This window comes from Acytostelium subglobosum (genome assembly GCF_000787575.1).
Source record: "Acytostelium subglobosum LB1 DNA, scaffold: scaffold14, whole genome shotgun sequence".
Lineage (NCBI taxonomy): Eukaryota > Evosea > Eumycetozoa > Acytosteliales > Acytosteliaceae > Acytostelium > Acytostelium subglobosum.
In genome coordinates, this window is record NW_012236519.1 from 625174 (window position 1) to 648762 (window position 23589).

A 23589-nucleotide genomic window follows, 5' to 3' on the forward strand; every position below is an offset into this window, starting at 1 on the left:
GACAAGACATGATACCAAACACACACACATATAGACACCTGGGTAGATCCAAACACTTCAACCCAATAAGGGAACTTTCGTGTTACTTTTTCCTCCCACAAAGTTGAGAGGAAACAATAAGTGGGAACACCAAACAATACCATGGACCCCACCCTTTTGTTTACAACAATTGGAGTGTAGAGTAGAGCAGGTGTTGACAAAACCCACCCATCTCAAACCCATCGACTACCCTCAGCACAAGCCACCTGGTCATTCAAAGAGGATGGAGGACTTCTTCGAGAGATATCTCTTCTCGGTTGGTTGGTTGATGCTCTTGGTAAATACTACATAGCTCCCTCAATTGAGGTTACCCATTATTTGTACAACATATAAACAATCATAACAAATAAAAATAATAATAGTATATAGATATAGATATAGATATATATATATATTTAATACCAAAGTCCTTTTGAGTAATCAATCAGTAACTCACATACTTGCTACTTACTCTCTTATTGTAGCGGCTTCCTCATCCCAATCAACTTCACCATCAATCAATCAGTCAATCAAGTTCCCACTTCCACACTACCACCATTAACAACAATAGCAACCCAGAGCACATCAGCCCAATCCACTTCTTCATCATCACACACGCACACCACATACGCTCAATCTCATCTCCATCTCAATTAATACTAGACTCTCTCTCTAGAGAGTGTGTGGAGTAGTACTACTAGTAGAGGAGTATATTTATATATATTAATTTATATATTAACCAGTCGTATTGGGTCGCATGATCATCAACACACACATAAACATACAACACATCAATATACTTGTTTAATGCTCAAAGACAGTTCCAAAGTTGGTTAACCAGTTAAATTTGTTCAACTACATTCATTTATTCATTCAATTCAATTCCATTCCATTTGATTAGTTGCCTCAACTAAAGAGAGATAGACAGACATACCTTATACCAAATGTAAGTTAGGTCCTTCTTCTACCTTCGCGTGGATTGAAGCAACTTCTTGAAATGAGGGCAAACAAAGAATACGAATGAACTAACACCTTTCCATAAATTCCAATAACTGGAACGTTCACCATCTACAACCTTCACAGACACATATTCCAGAGAGTACTCTTCAGCCAAAGACACATTCATTTCTGTACATACATACATATAATATAATATATATATATATATATAATCAAGAAAAGAAAGAAATGAATATAGATAGTGATACCAACTCATCATCATCATCGTCACCTCAACAACCGAATTATAATGAGGAGAGTGAACAACCTACTTATGACAATGAGCAAGACTCATATGATGACGATGATGACGACGACTCTGATGATGATGATTGTGGTGCCAATCACGAACAATATCAATCAGAGAGACTGTTGATATACGCTGACAAGTTCATACGAAACGAATTGTTAACAATCATGGAGTATATCAAGAACCGTGACAAGGACCAGCCTGCCGAGGAAGTGGTCGTCCACGAGATCTACTTGTAATAGGGCCATCCTTCCAATGATGTCCAACTGTCCATATAACTACCTACCTACCTATCCATTACTGTCATATATATATTTTATACGCCTATATCCCCGAATCGGATTGAGATTGAGGATACCATGACCATGTTTGGAAGTTGATTGTTAACCGATTATACACAACTTTTCCACCATCGCCACTGGTACTTCCTACTCATTGTCGACACTTCCTTCACCTCATTCATTGTGAATAAACGATTGCGCCAACCTGTTTCTTATCTTTGTATACATCAATCACACTTGTCCACATCCATTCTTTCATTCAATAATTTCCAGGAGTCGCCAATGTATATAGTCCATCCTGGTTGTTAATCATAATGTTTAATTAGGCTTAGTTCTCAAAGTAGATCTGTAGTAGACTGTCCTCTGTTGGTACACCAACTCGCAGCTAAATGTAGGTTGAGAGTTGATCAATTAGTATCAATCACATGACATACTTGAATGACTGGTAGTAAGTAATACTTACAATCATTGCACCCATGAGTGATCGACAGCCTTGACCAGTGTGCACATAGAGGTAGTTGTATCCTTGTTGCCAGAGTGAGTGATCTGGTGATCCAGTCACTAATCCAACAACGGTGAGGTTGATGCCAAAGCATGTTAGGCCAATCTGACCACCATGAGTATGTCCACTGAATACCATCAATCCATAATCAGCAGGTATGAACTTGAATGCACCGGGATCGTGCAGCAGACCAATGCGTGGCACGTTGGCAATGGGTGGATGGGCATCGCACACGCGTTGAATATGTTCCTGGCGAGCCTTTGAGCGATAATCAAAGCCAAGTATCTGGACCTTGCCGATCCTAGTCTCTGCCAACACGCACTGATCAACCAAAAGAGGGCATCCAATCGATTGAAGTGCCTTTGTCAATATTTCCAAACATCCTTCTTCGTAATCATGGTTCTGGAAAGGTATAGAATGTAAGTGGTCGAGTGATTGATTGAGTGAGTGAGTGGGAGTCTACTTACACCAAGACAAGCAAAGGTCTTGCCGCTCAACTTCTTTAGTGGAGCCAATGCCCTCGCCAGTGAGTTGAGTGGGAGTACCTCGGCGGTGAAGAAGTCACCTGTCAAGAATACCAAGTCAGGGTTCTAAAAGTGCGTCGTGGATGTCAGCTGATTGATCGTCGAATGAATGAATAAATGATCGTCATGTCACTTACAAGCTTAACGGTGTGCTCACAGATCTCTTCGAGTCTCTCCACTGACATGATTGGTCCAAGATGAGGGTCGGCTATCTGGATGATTGATAGTGGTTGCTTGTAGTCTACAACCTCCTGGTCTGTTGGTGAGCTGTGTCCAACACGTTGAACTCTTCGTCTGCTGAGTAGTTGGTCATCCTCGTCGTCCAATGTCTTGCGCACCATGATATCTTTGACGGACCATTTGTTGGGTTGACGCGTCAATGTTGTGTAGTAGAGACCAGTGCAGGCCACAGTCAGGCAGATGAGCATCAGGATCATTGACATCACCGCGGGTAGCAGTGGGGCGATGAACATGAATGGAACAGACAGCAAGACGCCTGTGAAGAACACGGACGCTGGATAGGTGATCACCCAGCGGAAGATGTGTCCGCGTAGAGTGCACTGCGAGAGTGACACGAGCTGGATAAAGACACAGATGTGCAGATAGGCGATGGGCAGGGCGAGCAGCCACGACGATGGATGGTAGTACTCGCTGGTTTCATTCTGGACCGTCTTCATGTTGTACAGTGGGCTGAGTATGCAGGCCAGGTAGACCGGCACGAAGAAGGTGAACAGCGCAAAGACGAAGCTGACCAGAATGACCACCTTCTTGGCGCGCACACCTGGGAGTGCGCCACGCTTCTTGTAGGCCATCGCAAGAGTGGGCAGGAAGACCAGGAGTGAGGGTGCGACGATGAGGAAGAAGGGATAGTTGAAGGCTGCGCCAAATGATGTGATGGCGACGATGTATATGATCACGGGCGTGAGGATGAGCAGTGAGCCAATGACGGCCTTCTTGGTGCGCGACACTGGATAGGGCTCGGTGAGTGCTGTCTGCTTCAAAGAGTCGAGTGAGAATGCTGGGTTGACGAATGTGAACAAGTTGGCCGGTGACATTGACATTGATGGTGCCATATTATTGCTGCTGCTTGTATTTGTCAGGTCTGATGTCGAACCTCCTGCTGCTACATTATTCATTGTCGTCTCCAAAGTTGAAGTCTTTGAGTATGGGTCTCCCCAAACCTCATCATCATAGATTGACATCTTATTCTTATTATTGCTGTTACTGTTGCTGTTACTGTTGATCTTGTTACTGTTGTTTAGTCTTTGTTGTGTTGGACTTGGCCTTTGAATATCCTTGTTTGTGCCACTACTGCTACTACTACTACTATTGATGCTACTATTATTATTGCTATACATGAACAGTCAATATTATATATTTATGTTTATGGTAGTAAGTAACTTTGTCTATTACCTACGATCAATCATTCATTCATTCAATCACAACCAATCAATCAATCAATCAATGAAAGTGAACCCATGTGTGTTCAACACTTTAACATTAATGTGGATGTCTCGAGGGTTGGAGACAAAACACCCATCACAACCCCATCATCGTGATGGATGGTCGAGCTGGCAACGTGTTGATCGGAATGAATGAATGTGTAGTGACTGGATGTACCCAGAACCTCAAGATCGTTTGTTATATATATATATAAGTACACTACTAAAGTTTTGTTTACTAACTAACTTGGGTATTGTTGAATGGCTTGATTGAGGAGAGGTGATCACCTAGGAACTGGACGAGGAGGTATCGAACAACATCATTATACATCTACTTCTTCTTGAATAGTTGTGATGTGATGATGACCAAAACGACGAATATAACTGCCAGAATTCCAATCATTATCCACTGTACTTTACTGCTAGTGTTCTCCATCAGTCGGTCTAAACGTCGCATCACACTGCCCAGAGCGTTCTGTGAGTTGGCCGCTCTGTCGCCCAGCCTGTCGAGAATGGAGCCTTGTGACTTGAGCTCGCTCGACATGGTCTTGCCCATCTCGCCTAGAATTCCAACACGCTCACCCAGTTGCTCGAGACCGGCGTCCTGCTCGCGGATCATGTCCTCCTGGATGCGCACGTTGCCTCGCAGGAACTCGTTGTTATCCTCTTCGACGGCACGCTGGATGCCGCTGTACTTTGACTCGCGCTGCATGTTCTGCTTCTTCTCTGAGAACAGCAGCTCTGCTCTCTTGTCCTGCTCGATCTTGCCCGCGACCTCGGGCGATGTCATGTCGTTGACCACGCCGTCCACCGTCGCCTTTGAGTCTCTAATGAAGCGTTTACGTGTCTCTATCTCTGCCTGTGACAGTCTGAAGCGATCGGGGAACTTCTCGACCACTATAATCGAGTCGTACAGGTCCTTAATATCATCGTCAATGTCTTTGAGCACTTTCTTTAGCTCCTGTTGGCACCATCTAAACTCCTCATTCCTGAAAGTATTTGTGTCATGTAGTAACTTTCTCCATCTCTCATGCAAGCTTGTTAGTCCAACTATAGATGATTGGATCTTTCTGTTTAGTGTTTGTGTATGTTTGAGAGACAAGTTAGGAGTGTTCCGTCGATCAATGATTGATAAACCGATTAGTTCGTCGACTGATCGTTTGGGCGCCCAAACAAGTTGATAACCTACGATTGACCATAGTAGTATGGATCTTGCATCCTCTATTATTTATATATATATATATATTGTAATGTTGTAGGTGATCTGTAATATCTTTGCAGAGTTATCAATCGATTGTGATTACTACTGCTGTTATTGTAGTTGTTGACGATCTTGTTGCTTCTGATTTGAGATTATCTTGATTGCGAGTAATGATACTGTGTGTATGACTAAAGTATGTTTGATTGAACAATCAATACTTGTGTTAGCTAATGTATAGATAATATATATATATATATAATAAATATATGAATGAATGAATGTATTTGATTGGATTTGGGTGAATGAAAGAATGAAGTGGTTTAGTTCATGCATGAACCTGGGAAGTATAAGAATCAACAACCCCCAACACATTCACTCACTTTTGATCTCCTTTCAACTTTTATTTTTCAACCAAACACGTGGACACGAGAGCAACTCCACCCGATTGATCGACTTGCAAGAGCAGGATGCTTGACCGACTATTTCTTAATTACTTGGACTTCTTGTGTGATGAACAGAACTCATAGCTATCCTCTACACCTGTCTTTAGTACTGGACGCGAGATGATGTCAAAGCCATCACGAAGGGTCATTGGTAGACAACTTAGGAAGTAGGTAATGTTCATCGTTAGACTGTTGTCCGTGACGAATGATCGGTTCTCGCTGATGCCCTGTTTGAATATGGCTACGCTCTCCTCTACTTTCTTCATGCCAGGTGTATATAGTTTGGGATCGGCACGTGTCAGACGTGTATCGATGAAGCCAGGACAGAGATAAGTGACTCCAATACCATATTTACGCACATCTTGTCTCAGAGCTGCGGCATAGTTGAACGAGAATCCCTTTGATCCAACATAAGATGGACAGAAGTAGGGTATGTAGTGGCTAAGACTTCCAAGGAATACAATTTGACCCTATAATCAATCAGTCAACGTTAGTCAACTATCAATCATTCAATCAATCAATCAAACATACATTGCGACGCTCTCTCATGGACTCGAGAAGTGGGATCACTGTGTTGACCACTCCATTGATGTTGATGTCAAGTACTTTCCTGGTCATTTGGTCAAAGGTTAGATCACGTGATGTGTTGAACTCGGCCACACCGGCATTGGCAATCACCAAGTCGACAGGTGTTTTCTGGTCAATCTTCTTCATCCATGTATCCATGGCAGTCTCATTGGTCACGTCAATTACAGCCTTCTCAACCTTGGCACCCTTTGATGTACACAGTTTGGCAGTCTCCTCCAGATTAGCTTCATTCACATCCATCAGTCCCAAAGTCTTTCCAGTCTCAGCATATGCCACTGCAAACTGTCTACCAATTCCACTTCCTGCGCCAGTACTGGATGATCGAGTATGAGTCAGGGAATGATCGATGATTTAATGAGTCAGTGATATGGACTTACATAATAATAGTCTTTGGTGGAGCAAATGTCTTTCCTTTGACTTGGCCAACAATGTAGAACAATGGAAGTAGGAGCAGCCAGAATACATTTCCAATGATACCAACAACCAACAGGATGCTGGCTGGTAACACTGTGGATGCAAATGCTTTCAATCTTTCTTGAATATTCATGTTGTATTTACAATTAATAGTTGATGGATGGATGGATAAATAATTAATTAATTAATAGATTGATTGAATGAATGATAATGGAATGGAAAGGTCAACTCTAAATTAATGCCAATCAATCATTCATTCTTTCATTAATATTGGAGTCATACCCTTGCTTGCGGTTCAATGCAAGTCAGTCAGTCACTCAGTGTACCTCATCTCATTCAATTCAACTCATTTCAATTACACCTCATTGAATACCTGAAGGTAATGAATGACATGAGGTACATTAATGTATTTACTTTACTTAAAATTAAACCAAATGGTGATAGGCTCAATCAAATAAATGATAAGTTCAACCGACACATAGGCCTTGTGGTCCTCTCAAGGACTCACCCCCCACTCAAGGACCCACGCCCTCGCAACAACACAGCACCCACACATTGACTTCTGACAAACTCATCAGGTGATTGGTTCGCTGAGCTCTAAGTAGCTTCACGACGGCTGGATCTACTAATTTATTATTATTATTTGTCCTTCTTGGTTGTGGATGAAGCTGAGGATGAGGATGAGGAGTTGCTGCTGTAGTCCAAGGTGTCGGGACAGCCACTCGAGTACACGGCGTTCATGATCACATCCCAACCATCACGAAGTGTCATTGGGACACAGCTGAGTATGTAGGCAGTCAGCATTGTTGGTAGGTTATCAGTGACGAATGCTCTGTTCTCACTGATGCCTTGCTTGAATGCTTGGGCGCTGGCCTCGGCCGTCTTCATCATTGGCTTCTTCATGTTCTTGTCGGCTCTGGTCATACGTGTGTCGACAAAGCCTGGCGAGATGTAGGTCACACCAATGCCATGCTTGCGAAGCTCCTGACGCAGAGTGGCGGCGTAACAATGTGTGAAGCCCTTTGATCCAACATAGGCTGGGAAGGCATGTGTGATATATGTGCTCAATGATCCAACGATTACGATTTGACCCTGTTTCCATGAATGATTGATTTGATTGATTGATTGAGTGAGCGAGTTAGTGAGTGATTGGAATAGTTCCATGGATGTTAATACACATACATGGCTTCTATCTCTCATGCGCTGGAGCAGTGGGAGGACAGTGTTGAGTACACCGTTGACATTGACGTCGACGACTTGACGAGCACGTTCCTCGTAGGTTAGGGTACGGGGGAGGGTAGCCTCACCAACACCGGCATTGGCGATGACAATGTCCACTGGGGAGACCTGGTCGAACTTGGTCAACCAACGCTCCATGGCATCGGCCTCTGTCACCTGGATTGTAGTAGTCTCCACGACAGCACCCTTATCACGGCATAACTTTGCCACCTCCTCCAAACGAGCCTTATCTCTACCAGTCAATCCCAGTACCTTTCCACGGCCAGCGTACTGAAGAGCCAGTTCTCTTCCAATTCCACTTGATGCGCCAGTGCTATGATCGGGGGGCAATGATGGGTCAAGTCAGCGATGCTTAGACCAAGTGGAGGGGTGAGGAGCACTTACATCACAATAGTCTTGGCCTCTGGGAACTGCTTTGTCTTTAGCAAGCCGATGAGATGGAGCAATGGAGAGAGCATCATGAACAGGAAGTGTCCAAATATGCCAGCTGCCTGAACAGCAATATCAGGGATAATGGTGAGGAATGAGCGTAATACTTCAACTAAAGACATGTCTTGTTAACTCTATCTTTGTATATGTCTTTATGTATGTGTGAGAGTGAATGATGATGATGATGTTGATGATGATGGACTGTTGTTATTGTTGTAGGACCAACTTGATTGACTGATGTTGTAGAGGAAGGGGCTAAACTTGGGTCTAAGTTCACACCCCCATCTTGCTCACTGTGGGTGAGTTGGTGATGATCAAAACTGTAAAGGTTTAGTGTTCCTGTTTTGGTAGTCAATGATCAGAGTAGGGTCATTCAATCAATCAATCAACATCCGATGTGAACACTACTGATGAAGGTCACATTAAAACGATCGGTGATATGATATCATAATAATATTATCACTCTCGCTATATACAATAAGACATGGTTATGTGTATTGTTACTGTAGCCCTGATTGGATGACAGCCAACATTTAAGTCCAAGTAGTCCACATCACCATGATTGGTTGATTGATCACTACTCCAATGCAGGTATGGCTTGGATCTGTTTCAAAAGGAATGCCTTCTCATCATTGAACTGGTCCTCCTCTGTATATATTGTGTGTTAGTCAATCACGTGAACATGCATGCCAAAGAATGATGATCATTACCTTTGTCAGTGTGGAATTGTGATAGGAAGACGATGAGCTTCTCTTTGTTCTTGGATAGGATGTCGAGGATTGGTTTGGTCTTGTTTGGATTGGCAACAAACACTTTGAACACATGGAATGCCTCATACTGGATCGTTCTTCGTTTGTCCCTTAACAGATTCATCATCAACTTCAAGTTGGCTGCAGAGCTAATATACTTTGTCATTATATTAAAGTTGGAGCGGTCCAGTAGTAGTTCTCCAAGTAGCTATCAATATGTGTATATATGTTGCCAGGTCAGTCTAAGTCCATGTCTCACTCATACATCACATCACATCACATCAATCAAGTATTACTTACCTTTATCGATTGTCGTACTGTTACATAGTTTTGTGAGTTCAAGAGGACAGTGTAGCGTTCTAATACTTGATCGTAGTTCTTCTCGAGGAACTCTGAACTGAGTGTCTTGTGCTTTGTTAGCAGATCCTTGAACGTGGCGAATGTGTCCGATGCCACATCAAAGTTGGACATATCAACATAGTTGAAGAACTCCCAAAAGTTCTGTGAGTACAACAGATCCTTTGCCAACACCTCATGTTTGATGCACTCTCTAAGCATTGTTCCACAGTTCAATGCAATATCATGTTGTTCATATCTATGTACATGGAATGATTCCGACAGGTTAGTTGATTGATTGATTGATTGATCATGTGTGGACACATCATGTCACTGACATACCCTTTGACGAGTAAGTTTAGGATGTCTGGATTCTCAGCGATGTAGCTAACAGCGGGTCCACGTGGATTGTTCTTCATACGTAGTAGGTTGTTAAATATCTGTGCAAAGTCTTTCTTGGATTCGAACTCTAGCTTCCCAAGATCTTTGATCATCATTGGTAGTAGATCATTGGATAGTATCTCTGTACACATCACTGCTGTTGCCTCTGCACTTGGTTCATGTTCTCCATCACCATACAATATCTTCTTTATATCTTGCAATGATCTTGTCAGTTCCTCAACAGACTACAATATACATTAAGATTTGGAAGTTAGTCCGACCGATCCAGTCCAGTCCAGTCCCATTCAACCAGTTCCAAACATACCTTCTCTGATGATTTTGAGTTTGGACCAGCTTTGTCAATGGATACAAGACAATCCTTGACGGTCTTGACCAACTCATAGGGAGTCTTTTGTTTCTTATTGAAGAATATGTTCATGGATGTTTGGATGGATTGATGGATTGAAGTAAGAGGTATCTTTGTCCTGTCTTTGGTTTGACTTGTTCTTCAAAACAAAGTATTCTCTTTATAAATACTTTGATAGTAGTAGGGCGCTACAATATACAACAACTAAATGTGTATGAGGTACTAGATGTTGTTGATGGATAGCAGTCTCTCTCTAAAGTGAGCATAGATCGAAGATGATTAAGTCGTGTGGTAGTGGTGGTGTGATTGATCAGAGTGAATGTGATTGGGGAGTGGGGTTGATACCCAATATAGGTCAATGGAACTTCCACCCTATTCATTCAATCAATCACATAATCATCAGATGATACTAACAAATACATTGACGATCGTCTTTGAGTATGATAGAGACGACTTTATCAAGATGGCCAATACGATCTCTTTGAAGACAGGTCATAACATGACAAGGTTACAACTGTCCATAGGCATTAGTGAAGAGGATCATGGCGCTTGTTACCTATCATTGATCAAACGACATATTGGATCACTGGAGTATCTCAAAATATATCCACTCAATCGACATCCAGAGTCATTCTATACATCACTCCTTGGCATTATACTGGAGACCAACCATCTCAAGGAGTTGGTACTCGATGCGCCCACAACTCGATCAGTATCACGTCTCCAAGACATAATTGGATGTCCTCATATGTCTGGAATCAAACTAATCATTAATGATCAAGGTGGTTTCGACGAGGAACTAGATGAATGAATGATCGATCAAACAAAGTATCTTTTATATCCAAATGGCTACTGCTGCCATGGCTGAAAAGCCAAGCAACAATAGGATGTACTTGATCGGTTTGTCTTTGCTTGAATGATTCAACTCCTTTGGTATGATCTCAATAACAGAAATGTAGAGGAATGTTCCACTTGCGAATCCTTGTAATATCGCCGAAGCCAGTACACATTGTTCACTTGACACTATCAATCCTATCACTGATCCAAGTGGACTGGCAATCGAGAAAATAAATACCAATGTTAATACTTTGGCGAATGACCTAATGATTGATCAGAGTTAATGGATGGATGGATGATTGGTATTTTGGCTGGTCCAACTTACATCTTTCCAGATGTTACACAACTGACACCGAGTGCGAATGCTGCCAGGAACTTGTGAGCAAAGATTGCAACAAGTATATCGACCACTTTAAGATGTGTAGATTGAACTCCAAGTGCAATACCTTCGAATACAGAATGAATAGATAATCCAATTACCAATATGAATGGTATCAATCTATCAGATGGATTATAATGAGTAGTTGTAACAACATCATCTTCTATCAATATTATATTATCAGCTCCACCACCTCTTAATAACAAATGCCCACTTCCACTTAATCGATTGGCTGAGCTATCTGGTAACAATGAACTTGTTTCTGTTTCAGTATCCCTTGGTTCGATTGATGTTTGATTCTCCACTGCATGGTCATGGTCGTGGTCTTGCTTGTTCTTATCACTAAACCTATCCATGAATCCATGCACTACCAGCTCGACACCAAATATAAATAAGAATCCTACACTCATACATAGTACACTGTGGTTGTTCAAAAGTTAGTATGATCACAAGTTGTCTGAAAGGAAGAGATACATACGATAATGGATAGTTATATCTCTTTATATAAGGTTCTAAATCATTTGTAGAGTCTGTTAAGAGGTGTAGCATTCCAGCTCCAAAGAATACACCTCCGCCAAATGCATTACACCATGACATCCATCTATTACTACTATTCCTTGATGATCTTTTATATATTAAATAAGGTAATAATCCAAATAGAAGACTAAATATAAATAATACTGATATTGATATCAGTTTAACATCAACTATATTTATATTATTTAACATTCTCTATCCTTTACTCTAACTCTAACTCTAATAAATAATTTAATTTATAAATTTGACTGACATCCATCCATCTATCCACCCATCTACCTCATTGTCACATTGGACATTGAATGAAATGTAATGAAGGTGTGATCATCATTGTCAATGCAATGCACCCCTTGCCCATCTGATAATAATAATGAATTATCATTGACTACCACCAAGTCATTGTGTGTGTGTATCTGTCTGTGTGAGTATGTGGGGTTGTTATGATTCTTATTCCTTATTCGTCTTTCAAACACAATAACAACCATTGTGATAAAATAGGAAGGAACTTGCCAATGTTCCAGACCTTTAGTTGATTGGATTAACTGTAATATAATAATACAAGACAGGAATGTCAATTGAGAAGGTGTTATAACTTCTGAAGGGATAATTATGATGTGTTGGTTGTCCCAAGGGATGTATCCCCTCACAAGGAAGAATCCAAAAGAATAGAATAATGATTTTTTTGAATTATTGTTTTGAAGTCTCAAGACTGTCCCCCAACCCAACGAATCATATCCAAATTTAAAGGATGTTGGGTGACCATTCAATCAAACAATCAATCAAATAACTTATACAAATAACTAACTCACTACATTAAAGAATGACTACTGTATGTATTATAACATTTAACTTTTAATTAAATCAACGCATTCGCTAACATGTATGATGATAGTACAACTTCAACGTCGAGATGTCCTGTGGCGGTTGCTCCAAGGCCATTAACACTGTCCTCTCAAAGTTGGACGGTGTTTCAAACATCCAAATCGATGTTGCCAAGAAGTCTGTCGTTTGTGATAGCAGCAAGCTCTCTGCCGAGGAGTTGTTGACCAGCATCCAAAAGACCGGAAAGAAGGCCTCCATCGTTGCCTAAAGACCTACATCCATTCCTCCTCTTCTTCCTCCTCCTCCTCCTCCTCATCCCTCTCAACCTTGCCACAATACCAACCCAATCAACTACAACTCATCACCATGTTGATGGCAACTACGTCGAATAAATCAAAAACCGACACACCTACCTCCTCCTCCTCCTTCCCCTTCCTTCCTCCTCTTCGTTCCCCTCCTCTTCATCCTTTCTTAGTACCTCTTCTTCTTCCTCTTCCTCTTCATTATTGTTCATTCACGCATTCATACTGTGTCTGGGCACTTGTTGAGTAATCATGATGTCACTCTTGATCAATCTCCTCGAACATGAAACAGCAATGGACAAATTACAAACAATCGACAGGGATATACGTGGAGCGACACAATGTTTAGCAGCGATCACTTTGGTCTTGATTGGATACAATGATTCTTAAAGGTTCGAACCTTACACATAAGCGATCTCGAAACTCTAACAACTATCAACTTGATACTCCTGAATGTACCTTACTGGAACCTCTCTCTATCTTTATACCAAACGACCTCAAATCGCTCAAAGATAGGTTTCAGTAAGATACATTCATCAATATCGATGTTGTTATGACAACGACGACAACAACAATGACATAATTAGGTGCAACTAGGCCAATGAGGCCTCAATGAGTACTTTATCCTTGAATGATGCCCTGGGAGGGGGCACTCCATTCTGAATCAGAGACAAGTTCATTGTCTCCTCATTCAAGGTGGTTGATTCATTGAATTGAAAGTTTTGTTGATCACACACAGACATGTTTGTATTACATTCCACCTCTGTTGTTGACTTTGCAAGGTGGGAAGTGCTAACAGATTGATCAATAGATTGGTTGACTCATTCATTCATTCATTCATCGTATGTGTTTATGTGTAAGATAGTTAGTTAGTTAGTTTAGTGAGGTTCATTAGTTTATATTTATATATAATAATATATTGATAGAGTTAGAGAAACAAACATAGATAGAACAGTTAGAGAGACAGACGATTGATTAGTTACGTGGATACATACAGTAATAAGACGGACGGAAATAACAATGGGTAACAGTCCATCAAAGAAAGATAAACCAACTACAACATCAACCTCATATAGTTCGACGACGACGTCGAATCCAGCTCCTACGACAAGCCACACTTCAACGCCATCATCAAACAGTACATCGTCGGCAGCAACAGCATCATCCGGCGCATCAAGGAACAGGAGTGGTAAATGTCAAGACAATCAAGCCATCCGTCGGGTACTCAATCAATCGATCTACCAATCACTAACACATAATCACAATCACAGAGATAAGTACATCGACAAATACAACATCAAGCAGTACACAATCAAAGCCCAGTGACTCTGCTAAGAAGACACAGGAACCAGGCAAGCCTTCAAAGTTAGATGAGCTGTTTGAGAAGTACAGGGGTATGTGACATCATCAACCTCGACTCATTGATTGACGTGAGTTGCACAACTATATCGATCACTAACCATTCTCTCTCTCTATCAGACCCAGACTCTGTCGATTCGATTGGACCGAATGGTGTAGAGCAACTGTGTCAAGACCTTAGCTTAGACCCAGAGAGTGTAGGTTCACGATACAGCAACAACGAATCATGTTCAAGATGATACTGATCAATCAAATACTTGAATATTCACAACATACAGATACTGGTACTTGTCTTGGCATGGCATCTGAAAGCACAGACTATGGGATACTTTACAAAGAAGGAGTTCGTCACAGGACTCAGTCAACTTGGGTATGATGATTACGAAGATGATGATGAAGACGATGATGATCATGAACCTAACAAACAATCAATGAAACAACAGAGTTGACTCGATTCCAAAGCTTCAATCAACTATACAGACATTCAATAAGGACTTGGACAATGCAGACAAGTTCAGAGACATCTATAGATACGCCTTCACATTTGCCAAGGAGAAGGAGAACAAGATCCTGGAGCTGGAGAGTGCCTGTGCAATGTTGTCACTGATACTAACTCCAAAGTATCCACACGTACAACAGTTAATCGACTTCCTCCAGAATCATGTATGTGTACCTCTTCATTGATTGAATGATTGATCGATCAAAGTGCTAACCCATCGATCGTCCATTTCAATCAAACAATAGCAAAAGAGCTATAGGGGCGTAAACTCTGATCAATGGCTATCCATCTTTGAGTTTATGAAGTTAATACATCCTGATGGTTCCAACTACGATGAGAATGGAGCATGGCCAGTGATGTTGGATGAGTATGTCACTTGGGTAAAGTCAAAGTAAAGTGTCCTCAGCAAGCTAGATCATCAATTCCAAGTCACAGTCAGCCAATAATTCAATCATCCAGTCAATCAATCAATCAATCAATCTTTCAAACAATCACTCACAAAGTAGTACCAGTGTAAATATAGAGTGAGCGGATGGATACTATCTATCTGCGCCACTACCTATTGATGTACAATGACAATGTGATGCTTAGCCACCTGTGACCACACGTTCCAACGCTTTATTATAATAGTCCATCCATGTTAGGTATAGACTCTCGACACAGGATGGTGTATCTATTGGTATTGGATGTCCTTCTGCGTATTGCCATGGCTTGGGCAACTCTTTCATGCCAGCGGTAAAGTGGAGAAAGTGAGACAACTGGTAATTCCAGAGACGTGCATCGCCACACTGACAGTGCGTCACCTGCACACCATACTCTGGGTATTGCAATGGTTGCCATCTGAGTGTGTAGTTCATCACGTCCTGGTCATTCAGTACGCCATTCTGGAGTTTGGACACTGACCTGATGTCCGACACCAGTCGCATATTTATATCATTATTGGGTGCCAATACTACCAATCCACTATTGATCAATCTCAACCTATCCGGTTGATATTGACATGAGTTGGCATCAGCATCCACGCATGCATATATCACATCCTTATCCTTATCCTTAACATCATATTTATCCAACATTGTGAACAAGTGATCGATATTCTTAAGTATTAACATATCCGAGTCTATAATTGATTGATGGGGTTAGTATGTGATTGGAATCATTCCACCAATGATTAACTTAACATACCCAACCAAATTATACGATGATAGTTGGTCATTGTCCATGCTCGGAACTTTGTGAATGCAGGCATCCATCGATCAATCTGTGTTCGAATTCCATTTCCAGGATCGATGGCTGTAACCAACTGAACTTGGCAACCAAGTTTGATAAATGCTTGGATAGTTGAGTTTGATATCGAGTCTGTTACCAACACTACAACAGGATAGGTTGATTCCGAGTCATCCAATGATTGTTTCAACGCCAATACACCTTTGGCATACTCTTCATTATTAACAAATGTAACATAAGCATATGAATATGATGATGAAGTAATCTGTTCAACTATCTTCTTTTTCTTATTATTATTATTACTATGTTGATGATGTTGTGATGATGTCGACATGTCATTATCATTGTCATTGTCTTGTATTATGGACCATAATGTATGATAATGATCACCTTTATTCAATACTACAACGAATAATAAATGTATTATAATATATAATGATAATATTGTTATAAGTATATGTTTAGATAACATCCTTTTGTTGTTTAATTTATAAAGTAAGTAAAGTAGATGTAGATGTTATAATTGATGACCATCAATCAATCAATCAATCAATCAATGATCTCCAAACATAGATACACACTACCAACAGATACATGTAATATACACACACATAAACATGTTAACTACACAAACACCTTTTAAAACACATTCTTGATAAAGAATGGTATCTGTCGGCTGATTAAAGTATTATCTCTGTCGTCCATGTAATGTATATTGAAGTAAAATAGATTAATGAAGTTATAATGAGTAGTCTGCTTTGTTGGTCAACATTGACCGACATTATGATGATTGATGAATCATAATTGAATGAATGACTGAGGCTTCATCCAACATCATAAAGCTGGTGGGTGATTGATCAGTTCACACCATCACTCCTTTTTAATTTAATTGGAGATGGATTGTTGAGCTCAAAGGGTGATGTGTTTGTAAGAAGTTGCAATAAAGTACTGTTGAGTGGGGGCCTTGTTTCCATTCATTCATCCACTCATTCATTCAATCAATCATTCATTGTTTGTGTTTGGATGATATTGTAATATAATAAGAGTTATAAAGATAGAGTTTAGTTATATTGTTTGTTTGATAGTTAGAGAGAATACAGACCCATCAATATTAGACCTGTTAGCCAGGCTCTCAATCCTATCTAGAACACGCACTCGACCCTGCTTGCAAACATCCATTCCTTCCATTCTACTCATTCATACATTCATTCATTCAATCAATCAATCCCATCCATAAATAATGATAGACGCACAACGACAACAACAACAACAACAACAGCCACAACAACAACAAAAGGATGAGGAACTTAAAAAGCAACAACAAAATGAACAACAACAAAAGGAACAAGAGGATATTGACACGGATGACGATGATGACGAAAAGGTCGTGGACCTGATCGATAATTCCAGCGCAAAGGATGAGTTGGACGATGGAATCAGCACAACATCCACAAGCGATGTCAAACCTCGTCCACGCCCCGACGGTCGTACCGAGCAGAAGAGAAAGGTCAAAGAGGCCTGGAAGCAACATGAGCGAATGGTTGCCGGTGAGCAACTCTATATCATCTCAACCTATTGGCTTCGTCTGTGGAAGAACTACGTCAACTATGACGACTCACCACGTTCATCAACGCCAACACTCAATGGTAATGGCAATGGCAACGGCAATACGACGCCACCCACACCAGAGAAGACTACAGCGCGACCAGTCAATCCACTCAGCCTCAGCTCAGAGTTTGACATTCCCAGACCCGAGACCATCAACAACAAGGAGTTGGTGGAGCGCGATGACTCGGAGGGACAACCCATCATTGCCGGCCAGCGCACCGAAGGCGAGGACTTTGACATCATTCCAGAGAGCGTTTGGAAGCTCCTCTTTGGCTACTATGGTGGCGGTCCCGAGATCAAGAGGACAGTCATCGAGCTAGGCGTCAGGAATGAGAAGATCGTCGAGGTGCGTCCCATCATCCTCATGATCCGATCGTCCAGCACTGGTCCTTCCCCTGCCTCTTCATCATCCCCACCACAAGGCAGCACCTCCAGCAGCAGCCCCAGCAACAGCAACAACAATCAGTCAGCACAACAACAACAACAGCAGCTGGCCAATGCCTCCAAGCCATTGTATGATTACGTCATCCAGAGAAGCCGCAAGTCGACTCTCAATGATATTCGCGAGTTTATCTGCCACAAGGAAGGCATCGACTCTCAGAAGCTGGCCGTCTACCGTCAAAAGATGGGCAAGCAGAACAAGACACAGCAGAAGCTGCTCAAGAAGAACAGCATGACGCTGGACGACCTCAAGTTCGAATCGGAGAACGTCATCATCTTTGGCCAGGAGGAGCAAAAGACATTCATTGGCAAGCTCAAGGGCAAGTTCAGCTCGTCCAAGAAGGACAAGCCCAAGGATCAGATGTCTCCGCCTCATTCTCAATCATCATCGACATCCTCCAACTCGACCCAAAAAGGCACATCCTCCTCTTCATCATCCTCTGCACAAGACAGCGGACCCGTCAACACGCCACCAGTCTCTCGCGATGCCCTACAAGGCAAGGGCATATGTGGCCTCACCAACCTTGGCAACACCTGTTTCATGAACACCTCCGTACAGGTATGTACACAGGGATCATCCCCTGTCATATACCCAGACGACTGCCTACATACTCACACTCAATCAATCACAACACCAGTGTCTGGCACATACGACAGCATTCACAGACTACTTCCTTTCGAACAAGTACCTTGCCGACATTAACAAGGTCAACCCTTTGGGCGCAAAAGGACAGATCGCAGAGTACTACGGCAAGCTGATCAAGGAGATGTGGTCTGGCGCCACCGTACTCATACCAAAGCATTTGAAGTGGATTATTGGCAAATATGCACCACAGTTCAGTGGCATCTCTCAGCAGGACACCCAGGAGCTGCTATCCTTCCTACTTGACGGCCTCCACGAGGACCTGAACAAGGTGGTCAAGAAGCCCTACATCGAGGAGAAGGATGACAAAGAGGAGCGAGAGGATTCAGTCGTGGCCGCCGAGCAATGGGAGCGACATCTTCTCAGGAATCAATCAATCGTTGTCAACTTGTTCCAAGGTATACATCACTCATTCAAGCAAGCAAGAAGGAGGATGAGACGATGAGACTGACAACAACACATTACCCTTACTCTACCAGGTCAATACAAGAGCACATTGGTGTGTAGCAAGTGCTCAAAGGTCAGCATTACATTCGATCCATACATGTACGTGACACTCCCGATACCTGTGGCAACGGAGCGATTGTTTGAGGTCGTGCTCTTTAGATGCACACCAGTTGGCACAATTGGACCCGATCCCAATGGAGTCTACAGTCTGAACAATGCCCTGGCGCCAGTGCGCTACTGTCTCAAGCTTCCCAAGCGCGGCTTTATCCAATCACTTCGTGTCGAGTTGTCCAAGCTCAGTGGCATCGATACGCCTTGTCTGGCACTGTCTGAGATCATCCGCCACCGCATCTACATGTTCCTGAGCGATCAGCGCGGACTCGAGTTCATCAAGGACCGCGAGGTCATCATTGGCTACGAGTTGCCTGTCGCTGGCGAGGAAGTTTCGCGTCTACACGTCATGCACCGTCGCAAGGCAGACCTTCTCTTGCTGCCATACGTCATACTTTGTAAGTTTGCCGAGGTCACCTGCAAGGAAGTCTATCGCATGGTCTGGGAGCGAGTTGGCCATCGAGTCAAGCGTGGCTGGAAGAGTGCCTATCTGAGGCAGCGCTCCAAGGAGAACATCCCCGCCGATACCACTGGAACTGGCGAGGCAACAACCTCATCGACCACCACATCTCCAACAACTCCATCAACAACAACAACAACGAACAATGAGACCGAGAAGGATAGTCCTGCTGGCAGTTCAGACGGCAGCCAGCCGGACACTGAAGACGACACTAGCTCAATCACAGACGATGAGACTGACGAGATCATCTACCCGTTCATCCTCAAGTCGACCAACAGCTACGGCACCAACTGCGACCGATGCCAGGGCATTCACTGCACGGGTTGTGTGATTTCCTGCGATGGCAAGGTACTGAAGGAGATCTTCAAGGTGCCCAAGTTCTGGAGCGAGGGCTGCAGCAACATCGCGATCGACTGGCGCCCAGAGATGTTACGTTTCCTGGACGACTGCGAGGACATCCAGAACCCACAGTTGATCAAGCAGGACAAGAGCGTGGCGATCAAGTCAGAGATGAAGAACGACATCAACCTCAACGACTGTCTGACGCTATTCACCAAGAATGAGAAGCTCGGACCGAATGACACGTGGTTCTGTCCACAATGCAAGGAGCACATTCAAGGCAACAAGAAGTTGGAGCTCTGGAGTGCGCCCAACATCCTTATCATCCATCTCAAGAGGTTCCAACTACTACATCGTTTCGAGAAGATTGGCTCCTACGTTGACTTCCCACTCGACAACCTAGACCTCTCCAAATGGATCCTGAATAAGAACATGGCCAATCCACCAATATATCAACTCTACGCAGTGGCTGTAAGTTATCATCCAACTCATCCAACTTATTCAATCACTAACACCATGATACAGAATCACATGGGAGGCATGGGAGCAGGACATTATACAGCATCAGTTAGACATAAGGACAAATGGTATTTGATTAGTGATTCATCTTATCATTCGATTGAAGAGTCCTCTGTAAAGACATCTGAAGCCTATGTACTATTTTATGAACTGAAGAAGCAATCACCTACTTCCAACAACAACAAGACCAGCACACCACCTCCATCTTCACATCCAACAACAACTACAACAACAACTACAACAAGCGTCAATCCTAGTAATACTTCATCATCATAAACAACCCCTTGTATCATTCATTCATTCACTCTTTTAGACCCTTTGGCTATCATGGCCTAGTCATTACATATTTGTCATCAGATTGGTATTATATATGTCCCATTTCCCAACAAACAGATAATGACCTGGCATCATGATGATCACCAAGGCATCAAGTATGATTGACTCTGTTGTTTGCATCAGTAACTGCTGTAGAGTCACACACACGACACCCCTAACAATCGTGCTCTGTTTTACCAAAATAGCTTGTTTATGACGACTTTTATCAAAAACACACCACACAACAGAACCATCTTCGGCTTCTCAATCATTTAAGATGTTATGTGTTTAGCCCGAAATAGTTAAAAGGGTTGGACCAACATCTGCAAAGGTACGACGACAAGTACATCGTCTTAATTGAAATTTCACTTCACTCGACAACTACTTACAGATACACACATATAAATAATTATATTTATATACTTATACAAATACAAACAACAGAGATTAATAATAATAATAATAATAATAAGATGATATCAATGATTGAGAATAATGATTGTGCAATGAGAGCACCTGTACAACATCAGAGCGAAGAGATATCTATTCCAATTGGAACGGGTATAGTTGTGGCTGCAAAGGCTTGGGGACCAAATAATAGCAAGCATAGAGTTATGGCACTGCATGGTTGGTTGGACAATGCCAACTCATTCGATGTGGTCGGACCCGTGCTTGCATCACAAGGTGTACGTGTTATCTGCATTGACTTTATTGGTCATGGTCGCAGTCCACACAAGCCCACCTGGTGCAACCTCTACTACACCGACTACATCACACAAGTTATCGACGTTGCCGATGCCCTTGGTTGGAAGACATTCACAATCCTTGGACACTCAATGGGTATGTTTGTTTGTCCCGACCCAAACTCTCTTCACTCATTCAATCATACTAACTCAATCATATATTAGGCGCTGGAATTGGCAGTATCTTGGCAGCTACCGTACCACATATTGTTGAGAAGATCATTTGTTTGGACTTTATTGGATTGATGTCGAGGGAGCAGGATCAGTTGCAAGCCATTCAGTTTGCCATGCAATCTCGCGAGTCATTGATGAAGCGAAAGCCATTCCTCTATCCATCAAAGGAGTCAATTGTTGAGAAGCTCAAGACAAACAACCCATTCATTGCGGATGATGCCGCCCGACGACTGTTGGCGCGATCAATCGAGACGGTGATCTCGCCCTCTGGCGACCAGATGTACAAGATGCGCCACGACCCCCGTCTGGTCGGCCCATCCATCTTCACGATGCGTGAGCACGAGGTGCTGGTCATGCTCAAGAGTATCGTGTGTCCAGTCATGTTGGTGTGGGGCACAGTGTCGGCGCAGCAGTTTGGCATGAAGAAGAACTGGCCCGAGGTGATGCAGGCGCGCATGGAGTGCATCAAGAATCTCAAGACATTCAAGGTGGACGGATCACATCACTTCCATATGGAGAACATCGACACGTTCATGCCACAGCTTCTCACCTTTATCCACGACACCACCACCGTCAACTTCCATCCCGAAGCTGCCAGCAACGTCTTCACCTCAAACGAGAATCACAATCAGCTCGCCGATGCTGAGCCACCCAAGTCCAACATCTAATCAAGTTTGGATAAACTATTCCTTGTACAACAACATCTTTGTACTCATTCATTCATTCATTGAGCTTGTATTGTAGTTGACGACGATGATGTTACATCACCATCACTTGTTCCAGCTGATGTGAATCCAGTACCAGATGTGATACCTGATGTAGCACTTGATACACCGCCAGATGATGTTGATGAACCAGTGGCGCCAGTGCTACCTGATGATGTTGAGTTGTTACACATACCAACTTGAATGCAACACTCGGGTGCTTTCATTGATTGTTCAATATCTACAATCAACTGTTGTCCATACTGTACAGTGATTGATTGGCATGTTTGTATGAATGTTCTGTCTCCTAGTGTTGTACAATCATTCTCCACCGTCTGTATGATGACCTGTGACGGTTGCTTTGCAATGACCAATGGTTGCATCTGATCCACTACATATTGGCATATGGGACAGTTAAAGTCACCCTGGTACAGACCGGTCTTGCATGCGCCAACCAACTTGCATGTGTCAAGTGTACTGATATGATTGGCATTGAGTACGTTGACACTTAGGAGTAGTGGGCCATAGATGTCAATGAACTTTCTGCATGTAGTATGATCTGATAGATCATCACCAAATGAGGATGTTGGACAACCAATGTCCATCATATGAGCCAAGAGTTCAGAACGATCCAACTTATTGTTGTTGTTGTTGTTGTCATTGTTGATGTTTATGCTATTCAGTGCTGTCATACATATCAAGCATTGATCAGCATCTGATGTGTCAAAGTGTGCAGTAACCAATGAGTGTTGTTGTTGAAGTAGCAATGATAGCAACAACAACAACAACAATGACTTTGGCAATATCATAAATGTCATTCCTGCTATCATTACATTTATCTCTTATTATCTCTTGTTGATATCAAACACAAATAGATTAAAATGATCATAAGAAGAGAATGGTTTCCTATTCTTTGCAACCCAAGAAAATTTATAAAAAAATTGTCACAGATAGAAACTA

The 23589-nt window shown here is 42.4% G+C and overlaps 12 protein-coding genes across 12 annotated transcripts; 5 read left to right on the forward strand and 7 right to left on the reverse strand.

Annotated features, from left to right (window-relative positions):
- Window positions 1–1206: 1206 nt before the first annotated feature.
- Window positions 1207–1506, forward strand: SAMD00019534_072640 (hypothetical protein; the record flags this gene model as incomplete). Its single annotated transcript, XM_012897671.1, has 1 exon — window positions 1207–1506. One exon carries the CDS (start codon window positions 1207–1209, stop codon window positions 1504–1506), a length of 300 nt encoding a protein of 99 aa, XP_012753125.1.
- Window positions 1507–1876: 370 nt separating this feature from the next.
- Window positions 1877–3932, reverse strand: SAMD00019534_072650 (hypothetical protein; the record flags this gene model as incomplete). The annotated part of the gene is made up of 4 exons (XM_012897672.1): window positions 1877–1933; window positions 2012–2452; window positions 2518–2640; window positions 2712–3932. 4 exons carry the CDS (start codon window positions 3930–3932, stop codon window positions 1877–1879), a joined length of 1842 nt encoding a protein of 613 aa, XP_012753126.1.
- Window positions 3933–4347: 415 nt separating this feature from the next.
- On the reverse strand, window positions 4348–5234 carry SAMD00019534_072660 (hypothetical protein; the record flags this gene model as incomplete). Its single annotated transcript, XM_012897673.1, has 2 exons — window positions 4348–5086; window positions 5206–5234. The coding sequence occupies 2 exons, from the start codon at window positions 5232–5234 to the stop codon at window positions 4348–4350; spliced, it is 768 nt and encodes a 255-aa protein (XP_012753127.1).
- A 473-nt stretch (window positions 5235–5707) lies between these two features.
- SAMD00019534_072670 (hypothetical protein) lies at window positions 5708–6795 on the reverse strand (the record flags this gene model as incomplete). The annotated part of the gene is made up of 3 exons (XM_012897674.1): window positions 5708–6130; window positions 6192–6561; window positions 6626–6795. 3 exons carry the CDS (start codon window positions 6793–6795, stop codon window positions 5708–5710), a joined length of 963 nt encoding a protein of 320 aa, XP_012753128.1.
- A 506-nt stretch (window positions 6796–7301) lies between these two features.
- Window positions 7302–8452, reverse strand: SAMD00019534_072680 (hypothetical protein; the record flags this gene model as incomplete). Its single annotated transcript, XM_012897675.1, has 3 exons — window positions 7302–7754; window positions 7845–8214; window positions 8286–8452. The coding sequence occupies 3 exons, from the start codon at window positions 8450–8452 to the stop codon at window positions 7302–7304; spliced, it is 990 nt and encodes a 329-aa protein (XP_012753129.1).
- A 455-nt stretch (window positions 8453–8907) lies between these two features.
- On the reverse strand, window positions 8908–10235 carry SAMD00019534_072690 (hypothetical protein; the record flags this gene model as incomplete). Its single annotated transcript, XM_012897676.1, has 5 exons — window positions 8908–8978; window positions 9041–9287; window positions 9380–9674; window positions 9758–10041; window positions 10122–10235. 5 exons carry the CDS (start codon window positions 10233–10235, stop codon window positions 8908–8910), a joined length of 1011 nt encoding a protein of 336 aa, XP_012753130.1.
- Window positions 10236–12736: 2501 nt separating this feature from the next.
- SAMD00019534_072700 (hypothetical protein) lies at window positions 12737–13006 on the forward strand (the record flags this gene model as incomplete). Its single annotated transcript, XM_012897677.1, has 2 exons — window positions 12737–12745; window positions 12809–13006. 2 exons carry the CDS (start codon window positions 12737–12739, stop codon window positions 13004–13006), a joined length of 207 nt encoding a protein of 68 aa, XP_012753131.1.
- Window positions 13007–14060: 1054 nt separating this feature from the next.
- SAMD00019534_072710 (hypothetical protein) lies at window positions 14061–15293 on the forward strand (the record flags this gene model as incomplete). The annotated part of the gene is made up of 6 exons (XM_012897678.1): window positions 14061–14229; window positions 14312–14434; window positions 14520–14596; window positions 14678–14769; window positions 14843–15062; window positions 15144–15293. The coding sequence occupies 6 exons, from the start codon at window positions 14061–14063 to the stop codon at window positions 15291–15293; spliced, it is 831 nt and encodes a 276-aa protein (XP_012753132.1).
- A 198-nt stretch (window positions 15294–15491) lies between these two features.
- Window positions 15492–16465, reverse strand: SAMD00019534_072720 (hypothetical protein; the record flags this gene model as incomplete). Its single annotated transcript, XM_012897679.1, has 2 exons — window positions 15492–15995; window positions 16079–16465. Coding segments are annotated over 2 exons (891 nt in total), but the record flags the coding sequence as incomplete, so codon positions are not given.
- An 897-nt stretch (window positions 16466–17362) lies between these two features.
- On the forward strand, window positions 17363–20963 carry SAMD00019534_072730 (hypothetical protein; the record flags this gene model as incomplete). Its single annotated transcript, XM_012897680.1, has 4 exons — window positions 17363–18170; window positions 18246–18733; window positions 18813–19215; window positions 19297–20963. Coding segments are annotated over 4 exons (3366 nt in total), but the record flags the coding sequence as incomplete, so codon positions are not given.
- A 518-nt stretch (window positions 20964–21481) lies between these two features.
- SAMD00019534_072740 (hypothetical protein) lies at window positions 21482–22593 on the forward strand (the record flags this gene model as incomplete). Its single annotated transcript, XM_012897681.1, has 2 exons — window positions 21482–21848; window positions 21917–22593. The coding sequence occupies 2 exons, from the start codon at window positions 21482–21484 to the stop codon at window positions 22591–22593; spliced, it is 1044 nt and encodes a 347-aa protein (XP_012753135.1).
- Window positions 22594–22649: 56 nt separating this feature from the next.
- SAMD00019534_072750 (hypothetical protein) lies at window positions 22650–23438 on the reverse strand (the record flags this gene model as incomplete). The annotated part of the gene is made up of 1 exon (XM_012897682.1): window positions 22650–23438. One exon carries the CDS (start codon window positions 23436–23438, stop codon window positions 22650–22652), a length of 789 nt encoding a protein of 262 aa, XP_012753136.1.
- Window positions 23439–23589: the final 151 nt, after the last annotated feature.